The 16,925-nt window shown below is 41.7% G+C and overlaps 1 protein-coding gene across 13 annotated transcripts in view; it reads left to right on the plus strand.

Annotated features, from left to right (window-relative positions):
• Positions 1-15,261, plus strand: part of ACSL3 (acyl-CoA synthetase long chain family member 3) — an 88,261-nt gene extending 73,000 nt beyond the window's left edge. For all 13 annotated transcript variants that reach the window (XM_075937551.1, XM_075937547.1, XM_075937544.1 and 10 more), the window contains 4 exons: positions 4,517-4,708; positions 4,903-5,017; positions 8,631-8,788; positions 14,919-15,261. In XM_075937551.1, the coding sequence (XP_075793666.1) occupies positions 4,517-4,708; positions 4,903-5,017; positions 8,631-8,788; positions 14,919-15,079 (626 nt within the window). In that variant the 3' untranslated portion in view covers positions 15,080-15,261. The remainder of the gene's footprint in view (positions 1-4,516; positions 4,709-4,902; positions 5,018-8,630; positions 8,789-14,918) is intronic.
• The last annotated feature ends 1,664 nt before the right edge of the window (positions 15,262-16,925 follow it).

A 16,925-nucleotide genomic window follows, 5' to 3' on the forward strand; every position in this document is an offset into this window, starting at 1 on the left:
GCCTATACAGGAAGGTTGGGCTCCACCTAAACAAGGGTGGAACCAGGCTGCTGGCACTAAACATTAAAAAGGCCGTAGAGCAGTTTTTAAACTAAGAGATGGGAGAAAGCCGATTGGTACGGAGATGCATGGAAATCGGAGGAGACTTCTCTTAGAGGAGAATCCATTGATAGAGATTCTCTAAGCTGTAGTCAGAAAGAGAGGAAGGGAGGAGACAAACAACCGCGTACAAAGGAATCCAATGCATCAGGGAAGGGCAGACAAATAAGCAGTGGCAAATTTTTGAAGTGCTTCTACACAAATGCTAGGAGTCTGACTAATAAGATAGGTGAACTAGAGTACCTCGTATTAAAGGAGGAGATTGACATAATAGGCATCACTGAAACCAAGTGGAATGAGGAAAATCTGTGGGACACAATCATACCGGGATATAAAATATATCGAAAGGATAGAGCAGGCCGGGTGGGTGGCGGGGTGGCACTGTATGTGAAAGATAATGTAGAATCAAATGAAATAAAAATATTAAATGAATCAACATGTTCCATAGAATTGCTATGGATAGTAATTCTGTGCTCCAATAATAAGAAATTAGCAGTAGGGATATATTACCGAGCTCCTGACCAGGACAGTGATACTGACATTGAAATGCTGAGGGAGGTTAGAGAGGCTACCAAAATAAAGAACTCTATAATAACGGGGGATTTTAATTATCCCCATATTGACTGGATACATGTCACCTCAGGAAGAGAAGCGGAGATAAAATTTCTCAATGGTTTAAATGACTGCTTCTTAGAGCAGCTGGTGCAGGAACCCACAAGGGGAGAGGCAGTTCTCTATTTAGTCCTGAGTGGAGCGCAGGATCAGGTCCAGGCGATAACTGTTACAGGACTGCTTGGGAATAGTGACCATAATATAATAGCATTTAACATTCCTGTGGTGGGAAGAACACCTCAGCAGTCCAGCACCCTGGCATTTAATTTCAAAAAGGGGAATTACACAAAAACGAGGAGGTTAGTTAAATAGAAATTAAAAGGCACAATGACTAGAGCCAAATCCCTGCAAGCTGCATGAAAACTTTTTAAAGACACCATAATAGAGGCCCAACTTAAATGTATACCCCAAATTAAAAAACATAGCAAGAGACCTAAAAAAGAGTCACTGTGGCTTAACCACCATGTAAAAGAAGCAGTGAAGGACAAAAAGGTATCTTTTAATAAGTGGAAGTCCAATCCTAGTGAGATAAATAGAAAGGAACATAAACACTGTCAAATCAGGTGTAAAAATGTAATAAGAAAAGCAAAAAAAGATTTTGAGGAACAGCTAGCCAAAAACTCAAAAAGAAATAACAAAATGTTTTTTAAGTACATTAGAAGCAGGAAGCCTGCTAAAAAAACGGTGGGTCCCCTAGATGATCGAAATATAAAAGGAGCAATCAAGGACGATAAAGCCATTGCGGAGAAACTAAATGATTTCTTTGCTTCAGTCTTCACGGCTGAGGACATTGGAGAGATTCCCAAATCTGCAGCATCCTTTGTGGTTGATCAATCCAGGACAGTTCCTCAGATTCAAGTGTCATTAGAGGAGGTTTTGGAACAAAGAGAAAAACTTAATGTTAACAAATCTCCAGGACCAGATGGCATTCATCCAAAGGTTCTAAAAACTCAAATGGGAAATTGCTGAACTATTACCTGTGGTTTGTAACCTATCCTTTAAATCAGCTTCCGTACTTAATGACTGGAAGGTAGCCAACGTGACACCAATATTTTAAAAGGGCTCTAGAGGCGATCCTGGCAATTACAGACCGGTAAGCCTAACTTCAGTACCGGGCAAATTAGTCAAAACAATAGCAAAGAATAAAATTGTGAGGCATGTAGAAGAACATAATTTGTTGGACAAAAGTCAACATGGTTTCTGTAATAGATTAGTAAGACAGGATTTCCCTTTAGAGTTCTTTGAAGGGGTTAACAAACATGCGGACAAGGGGGATCCAGTAGATACAGTATACTTAGATTTTTAGAAAGCCTTTGACAAGATCCTTCACCAAAGGCTCTCGTGTAAATTACATGGCCATGGGATAAGAGGGAAGGTCCTTTCTTGGATTGAGAACTGGTTAAAAGACAGGAAACATAGGTAGGAATAAATGGTAAATTTTCAGAATGGAGGGGGTAACTAGTGGTGTCCCCCAAGGGTCAGTCCTGGGACCAATCCTGTTCAACTTATTCATAAATGATCTGGAGAAAGGGGTAAGCAGTGAGGTGGTTAAGTTTGCGGATAATACCAAACTGTTTAGGATAGTCAAGACAGAAGCAGACTGTGAGGGACTCCAAAAAGATCTCACCAAACTGAGTGATTGGGCAACAAAATGGCAAATGAAATTTAATGTGGATAAGTGTAAAGTAATGCACATCGGGAAAAATAACCCCAACTATAGGTACAGTATGATGGGGGCTAATTTGGCTACGACAAATCAGGAAAGAGATCTTGGAGATATTGTGGATAGTTCTCTGAAAACTTCCACACAGTCTGCAGCGGCGGTCAAAAAGGCAAATAGGATGCTAGGAATTATTAAGAAAGGGATAGAAAATAAGACACAATTTCTTACCGCCCCTGTATAAAAGCATGGTACGTCCATATCTTGAATACTGTGTGCAGATGTGGTCTCCTCACCTCAAAAAAGATATTTTGGCCTTGGAAAGGGTTCAGAAAAGGGCAACTAAAATGATTAGGGGTTTGGAATGGGTCCCATATGAGGAGAGGTTAAAGTGACTGGGACTCTTCAGTTTATAAAAGAGGAGACTGTGGAGGGATATGATAGAGGTATATAAAATCATGAGTGGTGTGGAGAGGGTGGATAAAGAAAAGTTTATTTATTAGTTCCCGTAATAGAAGAACTAGAGGACACCAAATGAAATTAATGGGTAGCAAGTTTAAAACTCAAAAAAGAAAGTTCTTCTTCACCCAGCGTGTAGTCAACCTGTGGAACTCCTTGCCAGAGGAGGCTGTGAAGGCTAGGACTATAACAGAGTTTAAAAAGAAGCTAGATAATTTCATGGAGGTTAGGTCCGTAAAAGGCTATTAGCCAGGGGATAGAATTGGTGTCCCTGGCCTCTGTCAGAGGCTGGAGAGGGATGACGGGAGACAAATGGCTTGATCATTGTCTTCGATTCACCCTCTCTGGGGCACCTGGTGCTGGCCACTGTCGGCAGACAGGCTACTGGGCTGATGGACCTTTGGTCTGACCCAGTACGGCTGTTCTGATGTTCTTATGTTCTTATGCAATAGGATAATATAAAAATAATATTTTACTATAATATTTATTTATTTTTTCATGTTACATGACCATACATGCACATGCCCTCCTATGTAGAGAATTATTAAATGCTAACACACTGAAATGAGAGATACAGCTCTGTATGTACCACTCCAGGGTTTTTGGATTCCCTAGGGTTCAAGGTAAACTACAAGTACACATTTTCTTTTCTTATTGTTGTTAGAAAATTTCACAATAGGCATAATGCAATTTACAAGCAGCAATGTAATAATAAAAAAGGGAGAAAGAACTGGAAGCTTATTAAGTTAAGTGGATCTAATTAGATGTTTGAAGTACCTGTTTCAGTTTTTTGCCTCCCTTCAAAGTCTCATCTAGTTTGTATGGGGGAGTGGCTGTGGGCATGTCTACACTACAGAGTTTTTCAGTTACATCCACACTGCAATCATGTTCTTCCGAAAGAAAGTTGAAAGAACAGAGGGGTTTTTCCGACACTGGTAATCTTCATTCTACAAGGAAGAAGCCTTTTTCTGTGAGGGCTCTTTCAGAAAAAGGCGTGTGTGGATGTGGAAGAGGGACTTCTTTCGAAAGAAGGGGAAAAGCACAGTTGCCCTCTCTGGTGGCCACTCCGTCCATAGTAATCACAGCTGAAATGCGAGACAGTGTCCATTCAATGAGGACGCTACCTTTCGAAAAAGCAGATAGCTTTTTTTGATGCCCTTTTGCAGTGTGGATATGCTGTTTCAGAATGAGTTTTTCTGGAAGATCTCTTATGAAAAAGGTTCTTCTGAAAGAAGCCTGCATTCTAGACATAGCCTGTTTTTTGGAGAGATTTTTCCTCATGACATTGAATTAAATTCACCCCTTTGTTTTGGGTCTCACTTAAATCCTTTGAATGAGATTTAGGTGATATGTATTCCTTGAGTTGGCCCTCTACTCTCGTAGGAATAGCATCATTAATGCATAGTGCTTACCCATCTCTAGCTAGACGCTAAAAATGGTTTGTAGTCACTAATATTCCTTAGTTATGATTCAGAAATTTATTGTAAAAAATATGCTTTCAAAAATAACAATTCTAATCTAAACTAATGACTTACCCTATAAAACCTAATTTGCATTAAAAAAAAAACAAACGTAAATCTATTAAACTATGTACATTTGCTTGGAATAGTTTTTATTTTGTAGATTTATGTTTAATTTCTTTTAAAACCAATATCATGTTTAGAAAATAATTAACTCTGTTTTTAGGTGGATATTATAATACTGATAAGCCATATCCTAGAGGTGAGATTCTTATTGGAGGCCAAAATGTGACCATGGGCTACTACAAAAATGAAGAACGAACCAAAAAAGATTTCACTGTGGATGAGAATGGACAGAGGTGGCTCCACACTGGAGACATTGGAGAGTTCCATGCAGATGGATGTCTAAAAATAATTGGTGAGTTATCTAAGGAATTTGATTAATTTACTTCTTGTCTGTGCATACCAGAAACTGCACAGAAATATGCTTAAAGTGCACAGAAATATGCTTATGTTGCATTATATGCTTAGATCTCAGAAATGGGTAGACTTAAGGCCATGGTATTTTCATTTTGCAAACAACATTTATTTAATTTTTCTCTTCATCAACAGATCGTAAAAAAGACCTTGTAAAACTCCAGGCTGGAGAATACGTTTCTCTTGGAAAAGTTGAGGCAGCTTTGAAGAGTCTTTCACTGGTAGATAACATTTGTGCATATGCAAGCAGGTAAGAGCTGATGTTACCAATGCTTTGGGTTCTATATTTTCTATTATTTAAACACAACAGTGATTGAACATGAAACATTTTTGCTGACAAAGGTTTTTGTCCATTTGAAAGAAATATAGAAAATATAAATCTGTACACATTCTTAACATTAAAAATTTTCAAGGGCACCCTCTTTGTTTTGGGGTGGTTTTGGTTTTTTTTGACATTTTGCAGTGTGCCTATGCACACTCGGCTCCAGATATAATCATATCTAAAACTTGAAAAGATTAAGCATTGATTATCTCTCATTGATACATAAGTACTCATGCATGACAAAATTAATACATCTGTAGCGAAATCTTGTTTTGTATATCTGCTGCAAGTAACTGAATGTGCTGAGGATCTCTGCAAGAGTGAAAGGAGAATCCTGCTGACCCATCCACCATTAGATACTAGGGCAGCAATGGAAAACTGCTCTTCAGCTACTAATGTTGCATCTCATTGAGGGCTTGTTTACATGGGGACTTTAAACTTTATCAAATCTAGTTAATCTGGTTTGAACATGCTTGAGTATGCATGATGTGCCTCATTACTGCACTCCAACTCCACGTTTCATGGGAACTCTGGAATACTTCTGCAAGTGGACTAGGTTTGCTCCTAACTGAATTAGTTTGGTCTTTTGTCTGTGTGCTTATGGTTGCTGTTCACCTTTTTGCGTGCTTCCAACAGCCATCCCACTGTGCTTTTCAGGTCAGTTCTTACCGATCTGTTCATTTACTCGTGTGCCCTTCCTACCCTGGTTTCAAGTGCCTTGAATGACCCTTGCCCCCCTTTAAAAGGTGATACAGAGCCAGATTTTGGTTTTTGCTCCTCGATTCAGTGCATCATTATTCTGAAAATACACATGTGATAGCACTTGAGAAGCCCCAAAACATGCCTTGTACAGCTATTTGGAGCCAAGCTGAGTCACTGGATCTCATCAACACTCAAAGAGAAGTGTCAATTCAAGAAACTGTTGTGGCCAGGGCTGGCCTTACCATGAGGCAGACTGAGACGGCCACCTCAGGTGCCAGACTGAGGCACTAGAACCCAGAGTGTAGAAAATTGTGTCTCCTGCTGGTGCATATGTGCATCTTGAGCAAAGAAAATACAAAGATGGTAGAGTGTTGTGCTGTAGGAAGCAGGGCATAAGACATAACAGGCAGACTGGGGGCATCATTTGAGCTCCCCTCTCAGGTACCAAAATGTTGTGGGCCAGCCCTGCTTGCGGCCAGCCACAGATATAAGAAGTTTTTGGTGGACATTACAAAGCAGATGTCCGTGAGCGGTAGTGAGCTGGATCCATCCAAGTGCCAGATAGAAAGCAAAATGCTTAGGAGAAACATTGAAACGGGGGATAAAAGAACAGTTTGGCAGAGGGCATATGACCTGTGCACTTTTGATGAATGAGATGGGATTCTATCCAATTACAGTACAGCCCATCCCAGCCACTATTCTGAGACTGTTGCCTGTACGCCCTTGTTCTCCCAGTGAGGACAACTGGCTAGAATCATCAGAGAATGAGTAGGAGGAGGCTGGAGAGGAGTTGCTCCTTGAGAGCCAGTCACTCAGGAGCCTGACTATGGACAGCTGGAAAGCCAGCCGCAGTCATGCCCTACCAGAACAGAACAGTATTCTTGCCCTGCATCTGGTTCAGCTGAACCAGAGACCCAGCCAGGAACCCAGGCCAGGCTTGAAGAGTCATATCCTCTACAGTATTCATAAGAAATTTAAGTTACTTTACCCCTGACCATGAGTAGGATTTTGATCTCCACCTGACCTGCCCTGATGGTGGCAGTATGCAGGCAGGTGAGTAGCAGTGCTGGTGCTGGGGAGATCCGAGCTGCAGAAGGCAGCTAGATAACCACCCAGCTCCTCCAGAACATGGGTGCATAACCTCCTTCTGTCCCACATGTGCAGGTGTTGCTGTTTCTGTCCTCCACCCCTTTTTCCCCTGAGCCACCCTGACCACTTTGGACTGGCACTGTCCTGTCTGGTGCGGTGGGGGCAGGAGCTGCTCTTCTTGCTTGTGTTGCAACATAAGCCCTGCATGTTCCTGACCCCGAGTGCTTTGCTAAAGAGACAGTGCACTCATACTCAGACATGCATGTGCTCTATCTCTTCCTCTCCCCTCAAGACACAAGCCAGGGCTCCTTGCATTCAGGTCACTTCCCCACATGGGCTGTGCTGAGGCATCAACAGCTGTGCTCTCCCTTCTTTGTTTGTGCACCATCTGGGCTGCTTGGGGCAAAGAAGCAGCAGTCCAGTGGGGGAGTAAGCAGCAATGCCAACTGTTTTATGCATCCAGGAGGGTCCATTTTCCCCTGTCGGTGCAGAAGGGGGATGCAGGGAAATGTCAGCCCTACAAATCTCCTCTCTTCACTCTCCCACCCACCTATAAGACTTTCCCCCTTGCTCTCTCAAACATTGTACAAAATACAATTTAGTGGATTTTTTCCCCCTGCTGCTTTCAGTCCTGTCTGTCTTTCAAATGACCAAATGCACAATCATTTATAATTACAATGTTCCTTCCTTCTCTTCACATAGCCTGAAAATGACTCTGTTTGTTAGGGTGCCAAGAGATAAGTTGGATCTCCCAAAATAACTGGACAAAACTCCACGTCATTAATGTCCATAGTGCTCCTGAGGGCAGTCTTTTCCCTGGTAATTTAAACTAATACTGAGTTCCAAAATATCTTGGTGTCATGAACACTCAGGCTACAGCTACACTGCCATATTTTTGTGGAAGAGGATATGCAAATTGCACTCTCATTTGCATATCTTTTTGTGGAAGAGGTTTTGCCAATAAAAAGTCCCGTGTAGATAGGGCCGTTTGCTGGGGAAAAAAACCCTTTTTTGCAAGATCCTGTAAACCTTGATTTTTGAGGAATAAGGGATCGTGCGAAAAAGGGGTTTTTTTCTGACAAATGGTGCCATCTACCCGGGGCTTTTTATCAGCTAAACCTCTTCCACAAAAAGCATCAGAAGAAGATATGCAAATGAGAGCATGATTTCCATATCCTCTTCCGCAAAAAAAACCAACTCATGGCCGTGTAGCTGTAGCCTTATAGACCAGCCTGCAATTATATCTGTTAACCTGCCAGAATGGTCCACCAGTCCTTGGTGTATCTAGGAAAAATATTCCTGTCAATTATGTCTTTAGTGTCTTATTCCACCTCCCTAGGGGATAGTGAGTGGTGGATCTACCTAGGGCGGGGTGGGCAAGACATCTCTCACAAATCGAATCTGGCCTGCCAAGCCATTAGATCCAGTCCGCAGACCACCCTGCAGGGACCCTCAGGCACACGGCAGCCACTGTTTTAAGCACAGGACTGCTCCATTGACTCTCTACACTGGAGGAAGTGGAAGGCTCATGTTTCCCCTTAATACTTACTTGGGTCAGTTGTGGCATAAGTAACCATATTTGGTAATACAGACTTTTGCTTATTAAGAAAAGGTACTATTTCTGTGAGATTCTAGATAGACAAAAGTAAAAAATCAACATATTAACTAGAAAATTTGAACTTTATAATTGTTTTTAAATGACTAGTTAACTCCACAAAATTAATACTAAAGTACATTTTATACTTCTCAGTTTCCAGTCTTACGTCATTGCATTTCTTGTGCCAAATCAAAAAGAGCTTACAGAACTAGCTCGAAAGAAAGGATTTAAAGGAACCTGGGAAGAGATCTGCACCAGTCCTGAAATAGAAAAAGAGGTACTGAAGATACTAACTGAAGCTGCTTTCTCAGGTGAGCAGTTAGTTAAATTTTTATTTGCTTTGTGGAGCTTAATGTATTGTAAAACCATAACATGTAAAACCATAGAAATAAAGGATACATATCAATTTACAAAAGATGTTTATTATGTATAATTTGCATCTGAAGTAGAAGGCATCTATAATGGTTGTTTGTGTTTTTTGCAAAACTTGACTTTAACTGTAAGAATGCTTTTTGAGTGTGGGCGAGGTAGGGGATATAATTTACATAATTGGTCTTAGAGTGCTTGTGTCTGTGATCTCACATGGATAAATAAGTGCTCCATGTGGCTGATACTGAATATTTCTAGCAAGTAATGTCTTAGGGTCTGTCTACACAGCAGGACTAACATCAAATTAAGCTATGCATCTTCAGCTACATCAGTTGTGTAGATGAAGTCAAAATAGCTTAACTTGGCTTTTGGCATGCTCTACATAGCAGGAAGTCGAAGAAAAAATACTCTTCCTTCGACTTCTCTTACTCATTAAATGTGGGTTACTATGAGTCAAAGCAAGAAGTCCTCCAGCTCAACATTATTTTGAAATAAAGGCTTGTAGTGTAGACATGCACTGTGATATTTCAGAATGTCCGTTATTCCGAAATAATGCTGCTGTGTAGACGTACTCTTAGTGTGCACCTGCACAGTTGTTCCACTCGTGTTCCAGACTGATGTTATAAGGAATGGTGAGGTCAGGTGTTTTTCAAGAACTGCCTCTCCTCTTGTGGGTTACAGAACCAGCTGCTCCACGAAGCAGTCATTTAAAGTGTCAAGAAACTTTATCCCTATCTTGCAATGACATGTATGGGAATAGTTAAAATCCACCATTATTCTTGAGGGTTTTTTTTTTTTTAATAGCACCTCTAATCTCTCTTAGTGTTTCACAGTCACTATCACCATTCTGCCCAATGGTCAGTAATATATCCCTATTGTTATATTCAGATTATTAGAGCATGGTCAATAAGACCTTCTCCTAGTAGCAATGCCTACACTACTCTGGGAACTCAAGCGGGGAGTAGGTCCATAGATCCACTGGCGCAAATTGAGACTGAGCCAGGCTGCCTGCCCACCTGGCTCTTGCTACAGTTTAAATGCAAAGTTGCAGCGGGAGTAAGGAGCTTTTACTTATTGGTTAATAGATTAATCGACTACTCTGTTATATCCTTAATGTATACCCACATATAGAATATAGATAGGGGCAGAACATCTTGAAGTATCTCCAGTTACAGACAAGTAATTCTCACTTTTCTCCTTGCCTATCTCAAAATCTTTAATATTTAATTTGCTTATATTATCTATTATGTAAGCTAATGAGCATACAATATGCAGTACACTGACACTTGTTTTCATTAGTTCAGTCTTCTGTTGACTTTATTTTTACATTGCTTCATTACTTTAGCTTTCATGCTAAAAAGTAATAGTCAAATATTCCTCTCCATTGTGTTCCATAGTGAATAAAAAGGGTGGGAAAACAATGAAAGGGGGAAAGTAAAATGTAAATGATATTCTCCTTCTCGTCAGTTTCCTTTTCTGGTGAGTTCACTGAAGATCATCTTCACAAACCGTCTAATGGGCTGTGTAGGTTTGGGAAAGTACTGTATATTATAGTGAGAGGAGCACCTATTCTTCGAGAGAGAGAAGTCCCCCCGGGGGTGCTCCACATTAGATTGATGTGCCGCCGCCGTGCCCAATGATGGAGATTTTGACAGCTGTACCCCTGGATTGCGCATGCGCCGGCTGAGAGCACCACATACTCACTAACTGCCTACACTGAGTATGTGCAAATCCTCCTCCCCTCCCCAGTTCCTTCTCTACTGCCTCTGGCTTCACACGGAACCTTCATCTCTCCTTACAGCATTTTCTCTCAGTTTTTCTCTACTAGAATTAGACCCCTCTCTCATAATTAGATCACTTGTTTCTTCATTGCAATTGTTAGAGTTCTCCTGTTGATGTAAAGAGTTTTTCACTTCTTGTGGATGCTGCGCTTTAAACCGTGGCACCACTTTTTTTTCTTTTCTGCTCAAAAAAACAAAACATCCCACAGAGACACTGCAGTTGACAGCACAACTAACATAAAGATCTAAAGATTTAGGACGACAAACTCAATGAGACTGACAGATTTTAATACAACCCGGATTTTACACTCCCTGACCCCCCCCCCCCCCCCAAAAAAAAACGAGAGAGAGAGAGAGAGAGAGAAAAGGAAACAGAAACTGAAGGAAGAAAACAATGGAGTAAAATAACTTTAAGGGAATCTCTATCACAACAAAGTGCTTGTGGTTAGAAATGCTGGGATCCCCTCAGTTTAAGCATTGCATGACTTGTGCGGAGGCAATCCCAGTATTGAATGGACATGATGAATGCATCCAATGCCTTGATGAAACTCATGTCACAAATACCCTCACCTGTCACAAATGCCCTCACTGCTCTATGATGAAGGCAAGAACCAGACATGACAGCGATCTCAGGCCGAAGCTTATAATGCTATTCGTTATACCTGCCTTGGACCCTGGCTAATCAAAACACAAAAAATGCAAAGATAAGGCACTCTCAAAGAAACGGTCCACCTCTATGCTGAATGCAGCCCCACCTTCAAAGAGGCTGTCTCCCAAGTTCCCACTGCCAGTTTTATCTGCAGCACTGCGCCTCAGCATCTTTGACGTCCCAGGTGTTTCCAGAACTGCTGCCACGGTGCCTGCGAAGGCTGAGGAATCCTCCTCTCACCCGGGGGCTTCAGGCTTCCTGCTGCCCGCCTCTCTCAATATGGGAACACCCTGTGCCGATAGCAGCGCATAGGGGAATAACGCAGCTGCTCTACGTTCTAATGCCACCACCATTGGAAGGCTCATCCTGCTCTGTGCAGTCTCTTCGCCCACTACCTCAAGTGGTGCCAATGCTACTGTGCGTTCACGCCACCCCACAGCAATATATGCAGCAGGGCAACTTGCTGATCTCCTCCACGCTCAGTTCTCCTGTTCTGGACAATATCGACTCACCTGTCAAGCCAGCCTCTCCAGCAGGTCTCAATCAAGATTTCTCTTCTGACTCTGAGGGCGAATCTATTATCCGTTTTTCTTCTCATGGGTCTCCTCGGTCAGGTCATTCGCTACACTCACCTGCTCCATACCAAGCTTGCAATAACATGGTCCCCCTGGTATCCAAACCTGTGGGGACCCTCACCTATACCTTTTCTGCAGTTTCAGTACTGGAGGAACAGGGGTGGCACCCCGATCAAAATCTAAGTCAAGTAGTAATCAACACACTTTGCATAAAAGGCAGACATTACAACCATGTCAAGCAGACGCTGGGCTGCCCAACGAGAATTTACCAGCCAGTCCTGCAACAGCAATCAACAGCGATGAGGCAGCTCCTCCACCAACCCCGTCCACATCCGATGACTTCGTTCATTTCCAGGACTTGCTCAAACGAGTTGTGGTGGAACTTAATATCCCCTTGCAGGAAGTAACTGAGAACCAGCACACCGCTCCGGGCCTGTGGTTTCAAATAGCAAAACTTCAGATTAACAGCTTGGAGCTCAGGGCTGTCCGCTATGCATGCAAAAAATTCTTGTCCCTTTTAGCCAACCACCAGATCCAACTATACTCTGACAATGTAGCCACAATGTTCTGCATCAATAGACAAGGAGGCGCACGCTTTCGCGCACTTTGCTCAGTGGCTGCACATTATGGAACTGGTGCATAAGGTACAATATCAGTATCACAGCAGTCTACCTCTCAGGCATATTCAACACTACTGCCGATACTCTGAGTCGAGCTCTTCCTCCGAAACACGAATACTAACTAAACCTCAGCATTCTGGCCAACATTTTCCACCTCTGGGGCTAACCAGTCATAGACCTATTCGCCACTGCCAAGAACATACAATGCCAACATTACTGTTCCAGGGCAGGCATCAGCAAGGGTTCCCTGGGCAATAACTCCTTACTCACCTGGACACAACACCTACTCTATACCTTCCCATCGATACCACTCCTAAACAGAGTGATACACAAAATCAGGAGGGACAGAGCTCCCCTTATCCTCATTGTGCCCACACGGCCTCAACAACCGTGGTTCCCTTTCCTGACCAAGATGTCCCTCGATCAACCCATTCACTTACCTCCCCTCCGGGACCTCCTCCTTACCCCGCTGTCACTGTCCAAGCCCCCAAACCTCGCCTCTCTCCACCTCATGGCTTGGCTCCTCGATGGCTCTCAGGCGTAGATCTTTGATGTTCCCACAAAGTACAAACAGTTCTCCTCCACAGCAGAGCCCCTAGCATGCGCAAAACTTATGCACACAAATGGAGAGGGTTTGTGGTGGTGTGCGCTCAAAAGAACCTTTCACCATGCACAGCACCAATATCAACTATCCTCAACTACCTCCCCAACCTCAAACAGACCAGCCTGGTGCTAACTTCCTTCAGGGTCCATCTCGCTGCTATCGCCACCTTCCATGTCAATATCAATGATACTTCAGTCTTTGTGTATCCACTCACACGCAGGTTTTTGAAGGGACTCCAAGCTTTTTATCCAGACGTAGCCCTGCCTATGCAACCATGGTACCTCCATCTGGTACTAAACACGCTTATAACAGCTCCCTTCGAACCAATGGCTTTGTGCTCCTTGCTGCACTTGTCCGTGAAGACAGCATTCCTCATAGCCATTACCTTGGCTAGAAGAATGGGAGAAATCACAGCCCTCATGGCCGACCCTCTCTATACCATTTTCTTCAAGGACAAGGTCATATTCCCACCCATTCCTGATTCTTCTCGAAGATACATTCCTCATTTCACCTCAACCATACTATTCATTTACCTACCCTTTTTCTGAAGCCCCACATGAATGACTTTGAAACCCGGATGTAGACCCTTGATCTCTGTAGAGCTCTGCCTTTCTATCTACAATGCATCAAACCCTTCCTATCCTCTCCTAGACTCTTTGTCTCCATAGTGAGCCACAATAAGGGCAGCACATTATCTTCACAGAGACTGTCGCATTGGATTGTGGACGGTATCAAGCTCTGCTATGAGCAAGCATGAGTGGCTCCTTCAGACAGAATAATCCATTCCACCAGGGTGGTTTCCACTTCTATTGCCTTCCTAAGGAAGGTCCCACTAGCAGACATATGCTTGGCCGTTATAAGGTCCTTGGAACAAACATTTGCTAAACACTATGCACTCTTACAGACCCTCTATCAAACCTCAGAGTCTCAAAATCGGTCTTATCCACTGCCTTCCTTCCTGACCCGAAGTCCCTACCTCCTCGAGGAGACATGGTTTTTCATCACCTAATGTGGAGCACCCACGGGGACAGCTCTTGAAGAAGAAAAGGAGGTTACCTACCTCTACAGTAACTGGTGTTCTTTGAGATGAGTGTCTCCGTGGGTGCTCCACTACCCTCCTTTCTTTCCCTCTACTTCGGGGTTATGCTTGTCTAGCAGCGGACTCCAGGGTAGAGAAGGAACTGAGGAAGGGGTGTGGGGCTCGCGCATATGCAGTGTAGGCAGTTAGTGCATGGCGCTCTCAGCCGGCGCATACACATTCCAGGAGTTCAGCTGTCAAAATCTCCATCACTGGGCTCGGCAGCGGCACACCAACCCAATGTGGAACGCCCACAGAGACACTCATCTCGAAGAATATCAGTTACTGTAGAGGTAGGTAATCTCCTTTTATACTCAACATGTTCTCCCAGCAGCTTTCTAGGAATACCATCGGAAACAAACAGGAGGAAGTAGCACTATTTTCATCCTAAATAAATTCACTTCTGTGCCTTGCTTTCTACGACTTAGAAAGTCAGGGTCAGAAAACAGGCCTTGCATCATAGATCTTGAGTGAGCCATGCAGCTGTGAGCCAGTGAGCAGCACAATGGCCCAAGCACATAGGGAACATCCCATGATAATGAGAATATAATTTCCAGAGATCCTGTGATTACACTTACTTTGAAGACCTCTGTGTGGCAGCAAACTGAAGTTTAATGTAGAGTAATTTTATCCTTGTAGCATTGGCTTTTCTGTATGAGAGCATGATTTAGCCCCCTCAATCTATGTTTTAATTGAGGGGAAAACAACAAAAATAAACCCACATACATTTGAAATCTTTTTTTATTTGTTTGTTTTTAATTGCAGCTCATCTGGAGAAATTTGAAATACCAATAAAAATTCGTTTGAGCCCTGATCCTTGGACCCCTGAGACAGGTCTGGTGACAGACGCTTTCAAGTTAAAACGCAGAGAGCTTACATCATACTACCAGGTGGACATTGATCGAATGTACGGAAAAACTAAATAATTCTTTTCCTGTGCTGCTTTGCTACAGTGAGCTCAGATCAAATAGGAAATACTTGAATCTCATGTCTCAGTACTTGAGACCAACAAACAAAAACACCATTCCTCATTTTCAGTTTAAACAGTTACTTCTGATAACATCAACATCTTTAACTGTCAGGATTAGTAAAGTGTTAAGGCAGCAAACTTGTGTCTGTCTCCTTCTTTCCAGTTTTCTCTGATACCCTGTCAGTATATGGATTTTCCTGAGTCCTTTTGGGAAACTGTGGATTTTTTTGGAGCCTCAAGTTTTTAAATATGATTTATAAATCCTGTATAATGTTCTGGTTGAAACTTTTTAACGTTTGGCTGTATAGAGGGATAACTTGGCTATGTAAGAAATAGTTATTCTGGAGGCCTTTTTATATAAATATTTAAATATGAAAAGTTATTGATATTGCAAAATTATGTAATCTGAAAATGCTTATACATCAAATCACTGTTGGACAGAAGACCAGATTATTTGTTGCTGTGCAATTGTTTTTGTAAATTGAGAGAGAAAAAGTCTGACATTCTGACTTTTATGAAATACACCTGAAAGATGTGCCTGATGGTTGCTCCTTAAATATTTTATTTTTTTTTCCTAAAAAAGAAAGGCCGGCATGGCACAGCATTGTATATAAGCAGGCAGCCCTGGAGAATATGTTGTTTGAAGTTTTATTAATATACAAGATGCTATTTAGTGCAGCAAAAGCTACATCTGTGAATAATCTATCTAATATAGAAATTCACTTTTAAAATATTTTGAGGCCATTTTGTACAGAAGTTGCATTGTTCAAAAGTTATGAGATCTTTAAAGTGTTAAGTAAAATGAATTCTGAAAGTTTGTCAGAACTTTAACAAAATCATCTCTTTTCTCATGAGTCTTACACGCACAATTCAGTTTTTCTGTTTTGTTGCTTATAAATAATTGATAATAGTCATGTTCAAACCTAGGTGCAGTCCAAGTCTTTTGGAGGGAAATTTTTTAAAGATATAAATGTCAGTTAGGTTCCAGTTGGGTTGGACACCCAACTGCCATCTGCACCTTTGAAAATCTTTCCCTATTAATCATTTCATGTTCTTTTCTTGATATAATCTTTTTTGTTGTGAAGGCAGATGTCTGAAGTTTTGTCAGCAAGGGTCATATTAGTTTACTTGCTTGGTTGTTTAATTGTTGCACCCAAATTCTTGGCTTTTTAAAAAGGAGTCTCTATATTTAAATATAAATAGCCCTGTGAAGCTTTCATTTCAAAAGTTCTGGGTGCTAGCTAGGTCTAAAGTGAGAGTCTATAGATTGGTTTCAAATATGTATTTTATTTTTAGTTTAGAGAAAATATCCTGATCAGGGTCACATGAGACTATGGAAAGGCATTGGTGCATTTTGTGATGCAACAAGTATTAAAAGAACTTTAAATTTTGCAGATTTTTCTTCCCTCTTATGAGATATATGTATAAAATTATAATTTAAAAAGTCAGGTCTTTTATGCTTGCTTGATGCTATAGGCTGTACAAAAGAAGTTCAGTACCTGAAACTGTTCTATTCAGCTCTTAGCATTGGTAAATCACATGAACTCTGATGAAAAATTTAATTCTGAAATATATGAAAATTGATCTTTATACAGTCCAGTTGTGTAGGAGACCAAAGTCAAGCAGGTTTCTTGTGCTGCTGAAAGTGTATAATACCTTGTTTCAGTCTCTTAAATAATAGAAGAGTGAGCTGTATTTTTAATAGCACTTATAGGGTTGCCATGGACTTGCGCTTTTGTTGGTATTGGCTAACTCTGTACCTTTTGGTGAGGTTAGTGTATTTAGTCAAATGGAATTGTCAG

The sequence above is a fragment of the Pelodiscus sinensis genome, chromosome 10 (assembly GCF_049634645.1).
Source record: "Pelodiscus sinensis isolate JC-2024 chromosome 10, ASM4963464v1, whole genome shotgun sequence".
Taxonomy (NCBI): Eukaryota; Metazoa; Chordata; order Testudines; family Trionychidae; genus Pelodiscus; species Pelodiscus sinensis.